Source organism: Grus americana, chromosome 3 (genome assembly GCF_028858705.1).
Source record: "Grus americana isolate bGruAme1 chromosome 3, bGruAme1.mat, whole genome shotgun sequence".
NCBI classification, from domain to species: domain Eukaryota; kingdom Metazoa; phylum Chordata; class Aves; order Gruiformes; family Gruidae; genus Grus; species Grus americana.
This window is the reverse complement of record NC_072854.1, coordinates 97,504,444-97,525,926: the sequence shown is the minus strand read 5'-3', so window position 1 is coordinate 97,525,926 and position 21,483 is coordinate 97,504,444. Positions and strand designations below refer to the sequence as shown.

The 21,483-nt window shown below is 36.4% G+C and overlaps 1 protein-coding gene across 1 annotated transcript in view; it reads right to left on the bottom strand.

Annotated features, from left to right (window-relative positions):
* Window positions 1–1,507: 1,507 nt before the first annotated feature.
* The window catches only part of LRPPRC (leucine rich pentatricopeptide repeat containing), a 90,922-nt gene continuing 70,946 nt past the window's right edge, over window positions 1,508–21,483 (bottom strand). Inside the window, exons 31-38 of the mRNA XM_054819245.1 lie at window positions 17,759–17,847; window positions 14,184–14,388; window positions 11,883–12,022; window positions 11,603–11,718; window positions 8,737–8,811; window positions 7,099–7,183; window positions 3,373–3,515; window positions 1,508–2,020 (exon numbers count right to left, since the gene is read on the bottom strand). Coding sequence (XP_054675220.1) covers window positions 1,964–2,020; window positions 3,373–3,515; window positions 7,099–7,183; window positions 8,737–8,811; window positions 11,603–11,718; window positions 11,883–12,022; window positions 14,184–14,388; window positions 17,759–17,847 — 910 coding nt within the window. The 3' untranslated portion in view covers window positions 1,508–1,963. The remainder of the gene's footprint in view (window positions 2,021–3,372; window positions 3,516–7,098; window positions 7,184–8,736; window positions 8,812–11,602; window positions 11,719–11,882; window positions 12,023–14,183; window positions 14,389–17,758; window positions 17,848–21,483) is intronic.

Sequence of the window (21,483 nt, the reverse complement as noted above, 5' to 3'; positions counted from 1 at the left end):
GCGGTGCCCTGCGCTGCTTTTCTGCCTCAGAAGGCAGCAGCCAGCAAAGGCGACCTGCCAGTATCACGGCACAGACTGACGGACGCAGCACCTGACAGACAATTGCACCTGCTCCACGACCACATGAGATTCCACCTCCTTGTCAAGAAGCCAGTTAAGATCTACAGATCTGCTGTTAACTTCCTCCATGATGACCTGGTGTTTGCTTCAAGGAATATTCATCCTCTTCCTTATCCCACGTGCCAGCTGAGCTCCGAGAGCCTACAGGCCCATCGCCGCCAGTTACGTTCAGACGTGACTCTGCTTACTGGCACACAGCTACCACGAGATTCACGACACGACCTCTAAAAACAAGAGCTATGGCACTAGAGAAAGGGTCACCAACTAGTCTTCAATTATGCTGCTATTACCCTGAAACGCACATAAGGTAGCCGTAAGCTTCAGAAAAAAAGGAACGTCTCCACTTGTGAAATGAAATACACTGAGTACTGCCTGGGCGTGCTTTCAGGGACACAACCCTTCGGCCATGAATGAGATTTAAAATGTAAATGCCCCATCTTGACAACCCCGGAACAAAGGGACCAGACGGTTAGAGCCACGTTGGGGCAGCATGTTGTCAAGTTGACGCTCACGAAGTAAGAAAGGTCATTGTAAAACCACACCAGCAATGTAGTCGACGCAGCTAGGATTCACCCAGTTTGTTTGGAAAGCAAAGTTTAACACACTTCTCTGCCCCCAATTAGTGATGCCTCATTGTTTTAAGTACAACAGGAATTTTCTGTGTATTTGTAAATATACTAATGAACTGGAAATTTTACTTTAAAAAATTCGGTCCCAATATCTTCCTAACTTTGCTACATTCAGATTACTGTACAAGTCTTTCAAAATTTTGCCAAAACCCTGTGTGTGCACACATGAATTTTTAACAATTACAGTGCTACCTATGTGGGAAAAATCTAAGAAAGATAAGGTTAAATAACTGAAAATGTAAAGATCAATAAACAAAGGTATTAAATACACAGAAACAAGCTTTCACGTCATTCAAACCTGCTTCAAGTACTGCACAGGCACCTCATCCCATCTGTTATACCAACATGCGCATTTGTGAGTTTCCATCATTATTCACAGAGATAATGGATTTATTTTCCAAGTATTCTTTGTAATTTACATGCCTTGTTTTCATGATCCCACAACTCTGGTCTGTAAAACTTCACATCAGAGTAGCTTTACTCCCACACGTATACAAATAAAGCATGCCCACCAGTCTCCCCGCAAGTAAACAACTGCTACCCCTGCAAAGGACGGGCACTCCTTTGTTTAAAAACAATATTTTCATGAATTTGCAGTTCTCGTATCCATCAAATTAACTGGACTAACAGTTATGAGAATGAATTAAAGACGCTATAAAACTACAACACACAAGCTAGTGTAAAAGCTACCAGTGTTCTGTCTTTAGCTAGAATATCGAACGTCCTAAGGAGATACTTAACAGAAGAGAAGTACATTAGGAGAAATCTAAAAAAAAGACATGTTTATTTTCTGTGTAGATACAGATGAATCCTGAAAATTATGTTCTTTACCTGTCTTGTACTTTCACCCCAAAGTCCATTAACCAGGCAAAGAACAACAGAACAAGACAGTTTGCTTAAGTTAGTTACATGCCCCTCTAGCAACTTTCTTGATATACATATATTTCGTGAATCAACAGGATCCAAAATACAGTTTGGGTTACAGCAGATGACACATCAAACCAGAAATAACCTAGAAAGCTGCACCTTGGTATTTCATTAGCAATTTTAACAGCATTTCTATTAATGACTGTTTCTATCCAATTACAGCTATGGAAAGTGCTGTTTAAACACAGATTCATAGTAAAAATTACACAGAACAACATGCTTTTTTAAATTTTTATTGAATGTAATATTTAAACAATTTCATAAACAACTAAAGCATAAAAGACTGTTCATGATGCTGCCAATCTTCTCTTCCTCCATTTTTCCACATAGAACTTGAACGTCTCCTATAAATAGAGTGGAATAAACAAGCTCAACATTTTTTCAACAGAAAAGTTACTAATTCTGAACAAAGTCTTACGTCCTGACAAAAGCAAAATCTATTATTCTCTGTCATGCAAAACAGAGACTGTTCAATACTTCTGTATTGAAGTCTGTATAATTAAGAGAAATACCAGAGAGAGAGAATAAAAGGAAAAGGAAAACCTTGCCAAAAATGCATAATGAAGCTTCTATTACAAAATGCAATAATATAATCAATTTCATTTTAAAAATGAAAATACTTCTTAACTGCAATCTGCAATTGTGTCAAAAAAAAAATATGAGATGCTTTTAAAGACCAAGCTGCATTAGAAAAAAATTGAGGAGGGAAAGCAGAAAATGAGTAATTTCAGGGACTTTGAAAAAAAACCACTCTTATTTTCACTAGCTACATGTAAGAAACAGACATTTTAGGTTTTAAACTTACACAGTCCAAATAAAAGTTCAGATTATAAATTATTTCAAGGTTACAGAAAAAAACTCCATAGCTGTTAAAAGGCTAAACCAAACATTTTATGCCAAAATTTTCTCCAATTCTTTGCAAAATGAGAAAAGAAAATCAATTTATCATGAAGCAATATGGAGAAACAGCATATAATCAGGTCTTTACAGAAGTATAGAAACCTATTTTAGAATATAAAAAGTGGCTAGAAAACAGCAATAAAAAGTTTGCTTAGAGAGGGAAAAATATACTAAGTCTTTGAAGTCTGCTTCGCTAACATGGTACTAGCAGACTGTTAGCCAAAGGAATGATGTGAAAGAAGTATTTACAGTCTTGACAGATTTAGTGTCATGCCACTTGTCACCCTCAAATAAGATATGTTTGCACAGTTGCATATATCTTTTGGCAAGGCAGCTAGAAGCAAAGCTACAACAGAAAAATAATTCCTACGGTTCTAAAATCCCATCCTACTAAAGCAGCAACTTGTACTAGATACAAAAAAGGTACTAGATAGAAAAAAGGTAATTGATGAAAACTAAACCCCATTAATTGTTAATGAAATACACATTCTCTAAGCCTTTTAAAGTTCAGTTGCTTAGATAAATGCCCCAAGGACATTTGATAAAGGTACACCTGTAGATGAGTGCCTGATAAGGATCAGGTAGCTTAAATATCATAAGCCCCAAGGGGTTTTATTTCCTCAAGTCAAATCCAAAGCAAGATTACTACAGCTCCTACAACACTCAGTACCTCATGCATTACCTCCTTTGCAGAGTCTCTGCAGAGATCTAATCCCTATGTAATTGTTCGTGCAATTTGTTTTATTAACATTGAACATACACAATTCTGCAGATTTCTTAATTAGGAAATACTCACAGGGGGTTCAGTGAAAGGAACAGGCTCTCCTACTTTCTTCAGAAAAACTGCTAAAGATTTCAGAGATAGCTCGTGCAGCTGTATATTCTTCGCTTTTGTTTTCTCATACAAAGCCTTTACAGAAGCAACATCCCCATCCAATTCTGAGGAAAAAAAAGCCAAACAACCCCCAGTGGTTAAGTGTTCCCCTTTTCACCTGTTTCCACAATGTCACACATTCCTGCTACTTCCCAAAACATATTCCAAATTTTCATACATAATATTCCAAATATTCTGGATATTCTTCATATCCTACTGACATTTCACATAAGAGAACAGAACAAACAGCCATTCTAGCCTTCCTTTTTATTTGACGCTGGATGATCAATTCCTTCAAGAATGTGCTTGGAACCACAAAGGAGTAGGAGCTACACAATGAGAACACGCTGGTCTAGGATGTGAGACACAGAGCCGTATGCCTCTTTCTGAGGCAAACAATAAAAAATTAAAACAAAAGCTAGAACAAAAGCCACCCAAGTTCAGCATGTGAGAACTCTAGAACCGAATTTTATTCCCTTACATAAGGGCAGGATATTGCTATGGCTACAGGTGCTGGCTACGTCAAAACTATAACCTAAAGGAACAAAGGAAAAGGTCAGATGCTCATTTTAGAACACAAAGGAAAACCCATTTCATCCTACTGAGCAGGAGAATATTTTGCTGACCCGCTAACACTATTACAAACCTTAACTTAGGTAACCAGTAACATTTTGCTGGATACTCCACAAAAGGCACCATCCTCTGCAACATGTTCTAACTAACCCATTCTTCATTTATTTAAAATCACTATTCCCTTCTAGCTGTAGAAGAGTGAAGTATATTTCTCCTTCCTCTAACTGGGAGAGGGGAGAATCTCCTCCTTCTACACTGACTCCTGCTTAACCACAGACTTTGCTGCTGCTGCTCAGACATTTCCTCTGCCAGTTTCACTGCTGTCCTCAGGGCTGTTCCTACCACCAGTACTACAGTCCCTAGCACCTTGGGAACAACAAGGATGCCATCATGACCAGCTAAATTCATTTTGTTGCTTGGGAAAACACAAACACCTGCAGTATGGGAGCTCTCTGAGGTTGTTGCTTGTTCACATTTGGAAACACCATCTTCACAACCTCAGGGGCTACAAAACCAACAGTTCTTAAAGAAAAAAAGCTTTAAGTATGCAGAAACGGATAGCTTGTGTCCCCTTCTCATGAGAAAAAGCTTCCCACTCACATCTGGCAAGTGGCTGAGCTCCTTTTTGAATGTGGGAGGCTACTGCAGAAACTGCATGAAGTGATGGTTGATTGAAAGCCGAATAGAAATTCTTAACTTTCTATTTCTTTAAAAATAGCTGTATTTATTGTATGAAAAAAAAAAAACCAAACAAAAAGAGCTTATACTTAGGTTGCATTTAATGGACCATGCAAACGTGATTTTACATGTTTCCTTTTTCTAGAAGGTATACAGCAAAGGATTATGCAGCTCACCAGATGAAGGCAATCTAGTCCTGGCAGTGGATCATATCTCAAGACAAGGAAAGGAGTAAATGTCCCTTTATTTGTTCAGTTGTGGATGTCTGATACATGATCAGACTTCTTTCAGCTGTGATCTCTATTCTACTATATCTTTGCTAAACACATAAACAATTATAAATTTATTTGTCCATTTATTTTGATAATTAGCAATGGTAACCAATTGTACTAATAGTACTCTGTAATCTTTCATTCCCCTAATTAAAAATAACAACGGATCTGACAGGAGAATCATTTGTTCTCTAGAAAATGATGATACTAGAAGGTTGGACTAGGCCCAAAATGAGAAATCATGTTTTAAAGCTTACTAACTGTAAAATGAAAAAAAAAAAAATCTTTTAAATAAAAGATCTTATTTCTAGCCCTCTTGGCTAGAACACAATCTAAGCACACTCTTTAGAAATTTCAGTTGTGCCAAGTATTTTTCTGATGATCATTCTAATAGCCAAATGAAACTAACACACTCGCCACTGCAGAATGTATCAAAAGTGGAAGAGAAGGGATATGAGGAAGAGGTAGCTAAATTGCTGTTCATGTGTACATGCATGGTGGGGACAGAATATAGTAAATGCCCCTGCATATCTTAAGAGTAGGACAACAATTTACTTCCTTAAAACACAAAGATGCAATAGAAAATGCAAAGATAACCTAGCATGACTCATCCAGCCCCAACCCTGGTAAAAGTGGGTCAAGTAACTCGTGCACTCTTCTACCTGATATAGGAGTGGAATCGATGCCTCGTACAGGTGAGATGCTTGTACAGAATAAGCTGGGAACAGCTTTTAAAACTCTTCATGCTGGTACAGAGTATCTCCTCTGGAACTTGCTATGAGCAAGCTACGTCTCTGCCTGAAGAAACTACAGCAACCATCTCTTCACATACACTGTGGCTTCACACGCTGAATACACTCTAACCACTGTTTTAGGTATAATAGAGCAAGTGATTGATTCTCTGAAATCTCTTTATGAAATTGTTGTACTATGATGTAGTTGGAAAGGATATTGAAAAAACTAATTTGTTCACTTACGGAATTTTGACTGAGGTAAAAGCAGTAAAGGGCTAATGACAGTGTAAAGTAGTAAGTACAGTACTGGTGACAAAAGGGTGGTTTTTTGTTTTATAAAAACATGTTAGAAAACTTACCCTGCTGTGAATGAAACTATGGGGGCTAAAGGATTTTGGTAGTGATTGTTGTTTTGAACATTACTAAGCAAGTGAATTTTGTAAGTTATATACTACATCATCAGAACTTCTACAAGTTGATTGAAATACAATGAAGTTTGCATTCCTTTAACACCATAACTTGGATTTGGGTTTGAAGTGTTTTACTTAATTATTCCTATTTATCTCCTCTGCGACAGATTGGAACACAAGGGCTTCTGTCATTCTATCTTTTTGCTTGTAATACATGTGTGAAGAGTATTTCCTCCCCGTAATAGAACTGGAGGACCATATCAGGGTACACAAGGCAAAGGACACTACAGCACAGAGATGCAAGCTTCCAACTAAGCGTTGCCATAGGGGCTGTATGTCCTGGTTTTTCAAGAGTGAGTGTTGCAAATAAACATACATACCTAAGTAACATGTTTTTTTAGAGCTGTTCCTCTCTGACTTCAACTATTAAGGAGAACTGATTAGCACTTCAAATCAACTATTTCAGTAAATCCATATGAAGGCATGTGGAATATTAACTTTGGCTAAATTAAAACAGGTATAAAGAATTTATACTGTTAATAATACCATTCTTGCACATTACTGATAGAACTAATCACTTCTGATTTTGAAACACACCAATATACTTATTACATGTTTCAGGGGAAAAAGATTCATTTTAAAAAAGCCATTCATTTCTACAGTAGTTCTCTCCATGGGTTAGGATGGATTCTTTTTTATTCCACAAAGCCCCTACTTAGCCTCTATTGTAGCAGTATCCTCTAATGTAATGCAGCTCCTTTTGTAAAGGATTCAAGGCTTGGTTGCTTTTCCAACTTAAGAGCTAGGACAGTATACAGACTTACACAACAAAACACCCAGACAAACCCCCTATCTCTTTGCGGCTCAAACTGAAAAGCAAGTTACACAGTGTAAATCCTACTCCCCTCTAAGGGTTTCCATGCCCCTTCTGAATGTCTCAAGAGTTCTTACTAAAAAACTATTCCAAGGAGAGTAAATTACCGTAACATCTCATGAGGTATCGGTACGCAATTTCCGTATCTAGATGGTCAGGAATCAGTTCCAGAAGCGTCTCGATATTCTTTGCCTATGAAATTTAACGCACAGACAAAAAAGAGCATTAACTGCAAAACTTAAAGAACAAAATAAAATTGCCAACGTTAGAATAATTATTTCAGATCTTTTAAGTGATATGAACAGTACTAATAACAAGGAATGGACTGTGCTACTGAAAGCAGCAGATAAGAAATAGTCAAAGAAATCAGTCACATAATAAAATAAACAAAATACTGAACTAAAATCCATACTCAGGAAGCCTAAACATTAGTTTCTCAATTATTTAATTTTTTTTTTTGAAGGAAGCAATTAATGTATTATGAGAATATGTCAGGATTTCAACCAATTTTAAAAAAATGTAAAGCAGCCTTCACTGTCCTAGAAATCAATGGTGGCTATGATCAGTGCTTAAAAGAAGTCAGATCACTAACTAACGTGCTTAAATTTAGAACCTACCTCCCTCAACCTCTGATTCCAGTTTCATAAACTCTCAGGTCTTGAACTAAAAAAGTTTATAGAAATTAATAACATCTTTATCGCATATTACTAACTTCTAGGTGTTACTAAAATTTCAGCTTGAAAAGCTGGAAAATTTCAAGTTTTTATATTTCTTCTACAGACACCAAAAGATGGTGTTTATCATCATCTTATTTATCATCACCACTTAAACAGAAGAACTTTTAATCTATGAGTATTTAATGGCAATTCCCACAAAACATAAATGTGCGTTTTCCCTCATTTGAAAAGTATTTATTCTAGTTTGTATATTAACTGTCTCCTGATGCTGCTCCTCTATGAAAGAGAGATCAATGTGGTTTTTTGTATGTGTGTTTTGGTTTTGGTGGTGGTCTTGCTCCATGTTGGGAAAAACTCAACACTGGGGGTTTGTTTTGGGTTTTCTTGTGCGTGGTGGGTTTGCTTGGTTGGTTTGGTTTTTTCTTTTGTTTGTGGGGTTTTTTTTCCTTGTTTGGCTTTTTTGAGGGGTTCTGGGTTTGGTTTTTTGTTGTTTTTTTTACTTTGAGGAGGGCATATAAGGGAGGAACAGGAGTAGAGGAGGCACATAAATGAGAGCCTTTCAAATTATAGCGAGTGAGCACAAAGCCAGGAATCTAAACAGATGCCCAAACTAGATACATGCTCAAACCACCATAACAAGTAATAAGAAATGTCTTTTAATGTAAACATAGAGGCATTTTATCATTGGAGAGAAGCTGAGGCTTTAACTTGCATTTGTATTCATACAATGTAGCCAACAAAATAAGTACTTTCAGGTTGTGATACTGAACTGGATAGTGCAGTAAAACATTTAAAGCACAATGTTTGTAGGATATAAAGCGTAATATCAAAAATGCAGGAAATTACTGAAACAACAGAAAAATATTAACATCACCCTCCTTTCCATCATGCTCCATAAAGCAAACTGTTCCTTTAAATGTAACCAGCTCTGCCAATTAACCTCCCCCCTCCCTGAGAAACCCAATAAAGCTGTCAACTGTGAAGTTCAAGATCCAAAACACTTCAACAAAGGTTGATGAAATAGTATTTTGCCACACATACAATGATATACATGAAAAAGAAAAATACCTGTCCAGGTTTAGATGCTGATCTAGCCATAAAACTCCCTAAAGTTCTCTTCTCCTCAACTATTGCACCACACCTCTAAAGAAAAAGAAATAATTAATGTAGTAGTCATGAGTAGGTTAGTGATAAACAAAATTACTAACGTGAAAATTTCCTATTACAATGTTTAAAATAATATACTAATAGATTACCTATTTACAAGGTATATAATTGACCATAAGTTTGAAAAGAAAAAATAAAACACCACCACTGAACATAGGAAGCAAGTTCAAGTTTTGGTAAACATTGTTTTTAAAATGGTAGGTATAAAGTTTGTCTAAAACAAAAGGGGAAAGAATTAAACTAATACTTCAACATACCACAAAAATGAGGTTTAGGACTGCAAAAGAATGAAAAAGAGAAACACTGTTCCTCTCCAATTATACTGCCAAGCATTCACAAGTGAGCTAGGGATCATAAGGTTAATTATACATTTAATAAGGTGTCAGGGAGATAACTGCTCGTTTCTTTATAAAAATTAAAATGTACAAAGCAAGTTCTCTTTAAAGTATAATTACCTACACTTATGCATACAAAGGACTGATTTCAATCTCTCTATTTTATAAAAGGCTTTCACTGCAATAGACAGTGTTTGAGAGAGAGAGAGAGAGAGAGAAGTTGAACTTAAAAAAGTTTGAAACAGACCAGATAAATCAAAAATCTATCTTACTTTAAAAACAAGGGCAAAATAAAATACACAAGACAATGTTTGAGTGTATGTTCCTCAAAGGTGTCAGTCTTAAAATTCTTACAATGCTTTTCACCAGCTGTAAGATATTTTATTAGTACCAAAATGCACAGGGAGAATACTGGGCATATAAAAATACACATACCATGAATTTACTACATTCAATTAGTATTTTAGACATATGCAAAAAAGAAATTTTGGGTTATGCCATTATGTATGTACTCTATGCGTAATACGGTTTGACAAGCTCTTTGAGATCCAGGTGAAAAGGTGTGAAGCCTCATTCCATCAGGCAAACAGACAAAAATGTACCTGTCATGTTCAGACAAAAAGTTGCTTTATGGTGATAAAGAGGCGAAGTATCCACAGGAGAAACCTGCAACGTTTTATTTACTGATTCTAACCATTCCCACCTAGTGTCAGTATAAGAAATACGGATGCTCTGAGAGGAAAGAGACAGTCTAGTTGGAGAAATGTTTTCCACAACTCCCTATCATGTTGAAATATCAAACCACTTTTGACTCTTGTCAGTAAAAACATTCTCCCTCCAGACAGTACAAAAGATGCTACTGACGTTTCTTGAACTTTTAGATAAGACTCTCAGACACATTTTTGAAAGCAAGGATTCTCCATGCATATACTAATATTTCATGTTATTACTAGCAAATGAATTCATTTAGATTGCGGTTTAGTTTTCAATAAAATAACAATGGGCAGTGATTATTACTATCTTCTAGTTACCTATTAGTAGAATACTTGAACCACAGTAGCAGTCAAGAATGTTTAACACAACTGAAAGTTTTTCCTGCACCATATCAGAAACTAATTCTCATATATACAGAAGTTCAACTCAAGCTTATCTGTGAATGTCCACTTAACATGAAATATTTTAAAATTCTCCCCCAAATTACAGCATATACAATGTTATTTCAAGTTTGCTATAGAGCCATGAATTTAATACCAAGAGTTGGATGCTGTTGTAATAAGAAGTTTTAAGAAATATATGAATGGAAATTATCCATGTTTTGGAAAATTTTAATAACATGCAGGTTTTACTTAAAAATGCAAACCCCTCCTATCTTGACAAAAGCAAGAAATAGTAACCAATTTTCATTCACTCATTCAACTTCATTCATTTCAAATCAAAGAGCAATCAAATCAGGAACCTCACACTGTAGCAGAAGTAACTGAACACATTTGTTGGCATGCATTCTTCTCAAAAAAATGGTCTTGGAATATTATAAAACATCTGACAGATGAAACAGAGCTTTTTTCTTTAACTACTTTGACTACTTAGGAACTGGTAAATGAGTAGTATGCACTACCAGAAGATGGTAAGAGGCCTCAGTTTGAGGCAGGAGCCTACGGGCACAGAACAATCTGCAGAATCGGCGTGACTGGTGGACTGCCACCTGCCGGGATGAGCCTCCCTGACAGAGCCTGTTTGTGCTCCCTGCCAGCGCCAGCTCACATCACCCACAGTTCATCCCATCTCTGGCTCAGCTTTGTCTTCAGCTCTGTACAAATGGCAGGAATGCAGCTATCACTCCCTGAAGATCGTTAACTTAGCTGAGACTGTGGCCCAGAGACCAGCATTTCTCTTTTAACGTGCCTGTGACGCTCAAGTGAATAGAAAGCAAGTTCAGCTCTTACTAAACCTTGAATACAGGCAGCATATACAAATATTATAGCAACCGAGTGAAGTAAGGTCCCTGAAAAGCAAATGTTGCCGCCTTCCGGTTTGCAAACTGTACAGCTGCAAGATATTATGTTTACAGCACTTAAGAAATTATGTGAGAAGTTGCAAAGAGATGGTTTGCAAGAAGCAGCTGCTGTCTAACAGAAACCTTATAAAAGAATATTTGCTTTGGATGGAATTTCAAGTAATATACAAGTCTTACTTAATTTCCTTCAAGTCGTTAGAAGACAAAAAAACCCTCTGACTGGCACTCACTACTACTATTAGTACTGGACTACTAGCTCATGGTTTGGAATAGTGTGAACTGTGCTACTGCTACTCACGCTGCAATTCAAAAGCATACTCATACTAGCCTATGCTACACAACACCTCTTTTTGACAATTTCTCAGTTAACCTTTGAAGAGCTCTAAGTGTTTCTGTACCCCTCTTGTTATGTCATTACCTGTATCAGTGATCTGGCATCATCCACTCTGTCTGCACTGACATATTGAAGGAAAAGATCTGTGACAGGTCTGTAAATTCCAAACTGACTGGCCAGTCGTTCTGCCATCACACCAACTGCAAAATGATGGGTACATAGGGAAAAATCTTTGATTGAAAAGCCACTTTTGTAAACTTCACTGGCATGATTTATGCTGACTGAGCAGGTTTTACATGTAATAGCTCTTTCATAACACCTCTTGTCTAGTCAGAATATTTAAATATCATTGCAATTAACTTACATTTTTCCAAAGCTGGTTCTAATCCTTCCTCAGACACCTTTCTTAACAAATAGGAAATATTTCTGACAGCTTGATCAGGATTCTGTGCACCAGAGATAAGCAGAGGCTCAAGGTATTCCACAGCAGCATCAAGGTCATTGCTAGGAAAAGAGATTGAATTGGCTTAGTTTCTGAAATCAAGATTTCTAAACCTAAAGAAGCAATTATATTAAACTTTTTGTTTTCTCCATTAAGCTTGTATTTCCCAGGAATGGTTGAGTACCTATGCCTCCATTCAGATACTGTAAAAGTGAAACCATTTATGACTGAATGAATAAATTAACCCATAAGTAAAAATTTTTAATGACCTTTGACCTGTACAAAGCCTAAGTAATTTTGACGCACTCTTTTCCTCATTAAGAAAGAGGAGTTCAGCTATGCTCTGCAAATCTAGAAGGTAAAATCAAAACATTAACAGAAGGTATCTGAATAATTAATGCACACAACTCAAGTATTTTTTTAAATGCTATTCAATTAATTATTTACTCGATTTTTCCCATGCCTGCCTTTTTGGATGCAAAAGACAATACTACATGTCACTTGGTCAGTACCTTTGTCTAAAACTTTTAATCTTATGGTCTAAGTATAGCAAATGCTAACAAAATGATGCAGGAAGTATTCACCAAAGTGTAAACTCTGCTTTGAGCATTCTAAAAAGTTCAAATGACAGCATCTGTTATCAGTCCATTCTAAAAACCAATGTAATTGAAAAAGAAATCCGAGCACAATGAACGCTTTTAGGGGAAGCAGAAACGCAGTACATTTGAAAGCTACGAAAAATGCTTTGAAAACTCTATCAGAAACATGAAGCTACCAATAAATGAATAGGTATTAAAAATATCTGTAAGAGTCTGTTCTTCATAGTTCTCAAGGTACAGCTTGCAAGGCATTTAAGAATATATAAGGTGCATATTATGTATGCTGCTGCTAAGTCTTTTCATACATCCAAGCTAGTTTTGTTATGGTAAAAGAAAAGTTGATGCTGCTTAAAGAACCTGTGCCTGCATACAGCAATTTATTTATTGATTAATTTATTCTTGTCACCAATCTGTATCTTAAAAACACAGCATGACTTTGCAACACTTATGACATGGAAATACAGGAAAATACGCAGCTTATGAGACGAACCTTGAACTCTCTCTCCTATTTGGAGTGTTTAATTTACACAAAAATCAATGCGCCAAGGACCACTCAGATCTAAGTATTTACAGGATCAGTCCCTTACAGACATATTGTTTTTCAGTGGCTGAAAATATAGTGAGCTCACTACTGGAACTGGCCTGCGTGGTTCTCCTTCAAGTCCTCTTGCTGTTCCAGACACTTCAGTGACTATCCTCTCTCGTCTGGCATGTCTGAGGCAATCAAGTATCTGTTATGTACTACACAGTTCTACAGCTTTCCTGCCAAATTAGACACAGGAGCTCTACCTGATGAAACTGGTTTGAAATAAGAGAATATGTAGAATTCCTGAAGACTGGTTCCTGCAAAGCGTATTTGAGAAGTTCGTAGCATGCTCCTTCTCCCAGAAGTGCTTCCCCCATGCAGTTTTATACAAAGGATAAACTAGCACAGTACCAACATATCAACTAAAACAAAAATGCTAGGCAGAACATGATACTGAATTAAACAGTTGAATCAAAGGATACTCGAAGTGTGGGGATAATTATGATGATTGAAACTGAGGCCTAAAACAGCATAGCAGCTAATTCTTCATAATTCTGATTTTAAAAAAAAGTAAAACCACTCCACAGATACGTGTCTGGCTTTCACATTTTGAGAGTAAACACAATAATATTTTGTCATGTCAACTACTGGAATAGGTAGTAGATTTTTGTTTCTAAACAACTATTATATGCATAATCTGTGGGTGCTGAGCTGCAAGATTTTTTTACAGTTATATTGATGAATTAAATTTTACATTCAGATTTCCCAGGGCTTTTGATCTAACACCAAGGAGAACACTTCACATGAGGTGTAATAGATTAGAACAAAGATATCAAAGCTAAATTACACCACCAGAAAAGACCTTATGCTCTCTCAAACGCTTCATAGCTATCCCTATATTTCATTAAATGATTTTTAACTCCAAATGTGTTTGGGAAACGATACCAGAACAGAACTGAACAGCACACTGCTCAACTTGACCAGAATTTTAACATCTAGGACACTGTAAGAATGGAAACAGAATGAAATGGATAATGCAAGTGATTTCCCACCAATCTGCATGAAAGAATTACACATACCAGTCCTAAAAATACTTACTTCTTAGTATGAGCCAATGCAATAGCATTAGCAATTAGTGAGGCAGATATACCAATTGATTTTGTGACGTCTTCCAGCATGTTTTTAAGTGCTTGCAGGTTCTTTACATCTCCTTTTTCTGCCAGAGTCTGAGTGAGCGCAATAACTGCTGGTCTAGCGGGCAACAAGCCATTGTCAAGCATTCCTTTTAAAACAGCCATGGCATCTAACGATGGTAAAGAAATAAGGGGAAAAGAAGTCAGATTTTAGTTCAGAAGGCAACCGTGTTGCTGGTATCGTTAACCCTACCCTTTTAAAAAGACATGCAGAAAATAATTCTCTTGCTGAACTTAAGCCCCAAAATCGCTATAGTGAATTATAACTTGAATATATACACATACAAATAAAAAACTTTCAACAGTAATTCAGGTTAAAATGCTTTAACATTTGCTCAATAAAAAGTATTAAGACACATTTAACTAAATTATTTTAGTACCCAGCTCATGGAAAGCAGCTGTGCCATAAATGTCCTCCCTTATGCCCTTAAAGTCATGACCTTTTCAGCTTGTTTTTTCTCCAAACTATAATCAATTTTCATTACTAAAACCCAAAAATGTTGCATATTTGAGAATAAATATAGTTTAAAAATGCAATTTATTATTGAAACTGTTAAAGTCTGGTATTCAGATTTGTCTTAAGTGTGCACCAAAACTTTGTTTACCAAAATTTGATTTTTAAATAGAAGCATGGGACACAAGTCTCCACATGAGAAGAAAAATAAACTCAAAACTGGACAGTTATCTCAAGCACTCCTAAAATTATAGCAATTACCTACGTTAAAAACACACAAAATCAATCTCCTGTCCATCTGTCACAAATTCCCCAAACCCACTCAAGATGCAGTCACCCTCATTTCTCTAACCAGAATTCTTGTCAATTTACATTATACATGAGCAAACACACAGAGGAAGATATGTCCCCCTGGTAAAAATTTCTTACTCTTTACCAGAACAGGCAGATTAATCACAGACAATAATTATAATACCAAGGGGTAACACTTCTAACATAATACACACCCACTTGAACTCCACAGCATTAACATTCCAATTCAATATGCGGATACTGCAGAAACCAAATATTACCTTTTACAAGGGGAGTAAGAAAAAAATATCCTGTATTTCTAACCTTCCTTCACAGCCAATTTTCTTTCTGCACCCCCCTCCCTCTTCCTTTTTTAGGGAAGGAAAAGAGCGATACATCAGGGGTAAGATTCCCAACATTTAAAAAGCAAGCTTAAAACACATGCTAAGTTCAAATTCTCTCCTGATTTTAAGTGTGGACCTCCCTTGAGCATGGGGCATGACCAGCCTTCTCAAGAACAAGGACAGAAAAAGACTTGAAAGTTGCATGTGTGCAGCGTTACTGCAAGAAATGATGTACTACTAGCATAGTAGATAATTCTGCTAGTATTTTCTTTTTTTTTTTTCCCCTTATGCAAGAGCACTTATTACTACTCATCTGAATTCATAATTTAATCATTGATTTTTCAGCACTTAAAAGCAGGTAACTATGTGCTGTGAAAACTGACCACTTTATCTTTTAAATGGCTTTCCTATAAACTCTGCAAATTACTCTTAAAGTAACCTGGGTTTTACCAAGTTCTCGCTAGAAGATGCTAAAGCTCTTATGAGTATAGTTAGGGACCTGCATAAAAACTTTCAATTACACCACATCACACAGCAAAAAATGATGGTGAACTATATGAGGAAGTGATAAAACAAGCAAGTTTTACACAAGTGAAAGCCATCATGGAATGTAGGTCAAATGGACCTCACCACCAAAAGATTACAAAAAGACTGTGCCCACAATTTTTTTGCATAATCTGTGAGCCTCAGAAAATGACCAGTATGGTTGAACTATTGAATAGCTTGTATTTTCAAGGCTTCACTTGCAAAACAAGAAGCAGCATCTTGCAAATTAAAATAGAAACAAAGATCAAGTCTGACTATTCAATTAAATTACCAAAGTAAAGCTTGTTCAATGCACAAGATAAAGGAAAATATAATTTTGCACACTAACATAATTCCACAGACTTCTTGGGAAACTCTGTATTGTGCAAAAAGAAACATTTTTAGAGTACAGCAAGGCAGAGTGTTGGCGTGGCAAAGAACTTAGTATGCTAGCTTAAAAGAAATCATGTAGTTAGCGCAAGGGATTGGCAGTATATAGAAACATCAGTGATGTTCTGAAGAAGGGAAGATTTTTGGTGTGTAGTGCTTAGGAAGACCTAGCAAAACTTTGTGGCACACTGGACAAGAAAAAGCAGAAAAGCTATTAGACTGAAATCAGCCAGGAATGTCAGGTGAAGGACTTGAAAGCTGCAAAAACTTAAGACTTGCCACAAGCAAAAGAAGCAACTGCATTTGCCACAAATACTTCAGTCGATGACACCTGGCAATGACATCAGACTGGAGACTGAAGGGGGAAGGAATTTGAAAGAAGACAAATTTATCAGCTGCTGAAAAGAGTGCAAGTGAGAAGATGCATCTAAATGCTCATCTTAGAGTATTCTAATGCAGCTTATGTTATGTCTGTATGGGCTACTACAGTTACCCATAATGGAATAAAATAAAATAACCAATGGCAGAATCAAAAATAGATTTTCTGGTACGCCTTCTGGTATGAAAGTAAAACCCAATTCAGTGCAATACATTTTCTTTGTACATAGCTGCTTTAATGCTTAAACGCACTGGCAAAAATACGTATCAACACTGTACTTATGCTTGCGCAGGGTAGAAGACCCAGCACTGCATGCGAAACTATGTGCTTGCAGAGTTCTCCTCTCTCATCAGAGTTCTACAGAACAACTAAATAAGTAAAATGTAATGCTGTGAAGCTGAACTCTAGGCTGCAAAACACTCGGTGCTGAGAACTAAAATAACATGACAAACTTTATCCACCATCTTGTTGCGTACACTTACATACTCTTCAGCCACCATTTTCTTTTCTATCATCATCATTGTTACATTAAAAAGAAAACCAAATGGAATATTTTGTTACTGTTGGTATTGAGAACTATTAAAAAGTATTTGATTAAGTTTTTAAATCAATATTATAATCATATAGTGCACAATCACGCACATTTAACAGTCAATTTAACTCATCTGGTATCTCACACAACCAACACAATATGCAAGAAACAACTGCTGGGAATTGTTTCAGATGCTCTAAAGTATGTTAATTTCCAAAGCAAAATGACTTGTGCTGTGAATTTTAACGCACTTGAAAGCCTGTACTTTCTCTCGTTCTGGAGCACAAATTTTGCATGTCTGAAGAGCTGTGATTCATCTTAAGAAAACCCATCTTGTGTTAAATGGAATGGAAACTGGACTAAGTGGTCAAATGACAAGTACATTCATATTCAAGCTGTATTATAAATGCATGTACAGTAATTTACGTCTCTCAGCTACCACAAAAGGCTCTTGATAAGCAGGTAATTTGCTAAATGGACTCCTTTATCCAAGTATTCGAAGGGCGTTACAAGAAAAATCTGCAGAGGCATTAATGTGACGTAAAGGTCAAGCATTGTGACATACCTTTCAAATAATCCCGCCTAACTTGCGATATGATGAGGAGGCTGCTGGCAGCACTGTTCAGTGTGAAGCCCTTGATGTGGGTCTCAGCACTAAAAGAAGCAGACATTTAGAAAGGAATTACTGACATGCTTCTGATACGATAATAAATGGTTGAGCACCAAGGTGAAATTATAAAAACTACTGTTCGTATGTTAAAAATATTGCTGCAAAATATCGACCTGGAGACAGCTTTTGTGTTATCCTGTCAATGGTTATAGAAGGATAATTTTTTTTTGCATTCTGACAGATGACAAAGTTGGAAGTGAGCAACAAAAGAAACAAAGTACAAGATTTTTTTTAAACAATCGGTTCAGATTCTTGAATGCTGACATATTAGATGACTAAAATAACTGCATGCCCTGCATTGTTCTGTTGTATCCTAAGCTGGATACTTTTTCTTCTTTTTTCAATAGTCACCATAATTATAAAATGTAAAACTATTCTTTCAGCAATAAAAATGAAACATTTATTTTCAGCACTGTATATTTTAAACATAAACTAAAGCATATTATGAACTAACACCATATCATTTGGTTGATTAATTTTCAAATTTCTGTCATCTAGATGTATACAGGTTTTAAAGTGAACATACTACATTTGCTGCCTTAGCCACGTTAAAATTCTATTTCGCTTATCAATTCTTTATCTCCTGTAATACAAAACTTCACGTATCTATAGCAAAGAGAATCTTTAATAACACTGTTAAAGCTTTTCTAACACTCTGGAAATTAGTCAAGAGAGACTAACCAGCAATCGCATTGATCTTCTACGACAACATGTTCCTGTTCCTAAATGACATATAGCCACATTTTTAATATAGAAGGATAACTTTACAAATGTTCATTTCTAGATTACAAAATCTCTACACGGAAAAGGGGGGCATTGCCATTTACCATATCAGCAATCAAGATAAACCTCGCTGATCATCTTGTGGCAAACAACTGAGCAGCCTACCTACTTGAACTTAGAGGCTGAGCGGATTGGGAGGTAAGCAGGGTCATTGCTAAATTATTCTCCTCAATCCCAAGAAAATCCTTCACATCGCACACACTATGACTATCCTCTCAGTCACTTTCAGCCTCCCAGGCTCACAAATGCAGTCACTGGACTCGGGATTTTCTTACTTTCCCAACCAATCCTCTTAATCCCTGCCTAAGCACCCACTGCTCAGTTCCGCCTTTTTTTTTTTCCCCCTTTGTCCCATCTGTCAAAGCCCTTAAGTCAACAATTCATGCATGAGACTGTAAATTACATATAACAAAGGATTTACTTTCTCCAATCTTCCAATCTTTAGTGTGATTAAATAGATGTTAGCTACTATTACAGAACTAATCCATCATTCCAATACTCCTAAATTTCTCTTTAAAACTTCTGGGACTAAATGCAGTAAATATTCCTCAAAACGGTGCTAGAATGCCAGAGCAACTAGACTTGGGCTGACCAGCAGATCAGTAACCTTCTGTTTGGGTTGTTTTTTTTTTTTCTCCAAATGCAGAGTAGGAGTGCAATTTCCTTCTAACACATCACTTTCTCATGGAAGTTTCTCAGTTCTGATAGCAGGAGGGAAGTTTTAAAATTATCTGACCTTTTTAAATAAAAAAATTACTTATTTTGTTGCCTATGCTAATACTCATACTGAGACTCTCTAAATATTATTTAAATTTCAAATTTGCCTTCAAGCAGAGTAAAAAAAGATGTTAGCTTATAGAAATGAAGGTAGCTTTCCTGTATTTTATGAAAATATTAGGAGTTGCACAAGTTTCAGGCCACTGCACACATTTAGGCTTTGTAGGAGTAATCTCTTTCTAATACAAGGTTGGAAAAATTGTCAAGCATGCAGAAATGTGTGCGAAACACAGAGTTGCTATTCTTCAACCATGTGTACGCACACAATCACTTCCTCTATTTCAGTGAATAATTTAAAACTTACAGACTTTTGAAAATGTGTAATGTAAGCACGATTTTGTTACTAGAAAAAAGATACACAGATAAACACCATGAACACTGCCAATGTGAAGCGTTTTCTGTCTTGATGAAACAGTGAGCTGTTACAGGCTTCTTAGAATGTAATTATTTGGCATTTCTATGCTATGAGATGGGTATGAGAGTTCTGAAAAGCACAGGGGATATTACGATGGCTGGCTTTGACCAGCAACCAAGAATAGAACCTCTTATTAAACTCTATTTTCTTTTTTCCTAAATACTTCAAGGTTCAGAGGCTTAGTCCTTTAAAACACTTCTCCAACTCTTTTAATCTTTATATTTTTTTGTTCATTTTTTCCCTGCATTTTGGATTTACATACTAAAACGCTTATATAAAGTTGGAATTCCAAATCATCTAAATACTAGGAACAAGCCATCACCTTCTTTCTGCTCTTCCAATCTGCAAATTACTGCTGGTAACATGCAATCCTTTGTGCATCTTCCTTACAAGGGTGTTTGAGCTGCTGAGCAGGGAAGCAGTCAATGCATGTACAAATCTTAAGTAGAAAGCTTCAAGCTTCTTCCCTCAATAATCTTTCAATACGTTAAAATTTTCTGTGAATGCTTAACAAGCTACCTAAATTGTATCGACATTCTTTGTACTTCTAAACCACGTCCTTTCCATCTTCTTTTTACAAAATTTGTCAATTACTTCCATTTCAGGGAGCTTAATTTGATAAACTGTTTTAGTTTTTCCTTGATATAAGCCATATATCCATCAAGCACAAACATTTCTTACCATAAAGCCCACATACTGAGACCTAGTTGAAAAAACATTATTTGTTCTTCTGAAAGCAGAACTCAATTTTTCAATGAAAGAGATTTCTTCCATCTAAACACTTTTAAAGAAAACATGAAAATAATAAACATCATCTTACACTATACTGTTCCAAGACATCAAAAAATAAGTTGATTCTAAAAATTATTCAATTTTTATAGTGCCCTATACATCATGCAAGTTACCTACAGGCACTTTGAAACCCACTATATTCAGTCAGAGAACACACTTGATGACAACCACTGTTCCTGTTCTAGCTGAAGGAACCAAAAGAGTTAAATTACTTGAGCTTAAATTTTTGTTCTTCTTACCTCTACATTGATGAATAGTAACACTTTTACTTTGAAGCCTATAATCTGACCAGAACACACGTTACAGGCAATAATTAAAGCAAGTGGTGTACCATACAACTCACTAAAGGTTATTTCGATTGTGGTGATTCTAATAACACATGACAGCAGGTTGGATTTATTTCAGAAGTGTAAGAGTTGGATCTAAGGTTTATGGTCATCTCCTAGCCATTGGCATCACAGTCAAATGTACCATTTTGCATGTGGCAGGCAGCCAGCTGCCAGCGAGCGTGGGCAGGGTAGGACAGCAGCAGGGATGGGCGTCGAGGGGAAGGCTCACGGGCAGTTAAGGGAAGGAATCTTGTCTGTTTGGATATTGCTCTAAAGAGGACAAGGCAGACTGCCAGAAGGGTACACTTTCAGTTCTGATGCCAAGTACATTTGTTGATACTGTTAGTTGAAATGACTTATTAGCAACACATACCATTACTCTAGTACCTTTTTAATATACAGCAAACCGCTCTGTGAAACACTGGTGTATTTCTTACCATAAACCCTAATTACCAGTCATGACCTGTTTTCCCCATAAGGGCTTACCTGAAAATGATCCACAAATTATTTAAAAACAGCCCCCG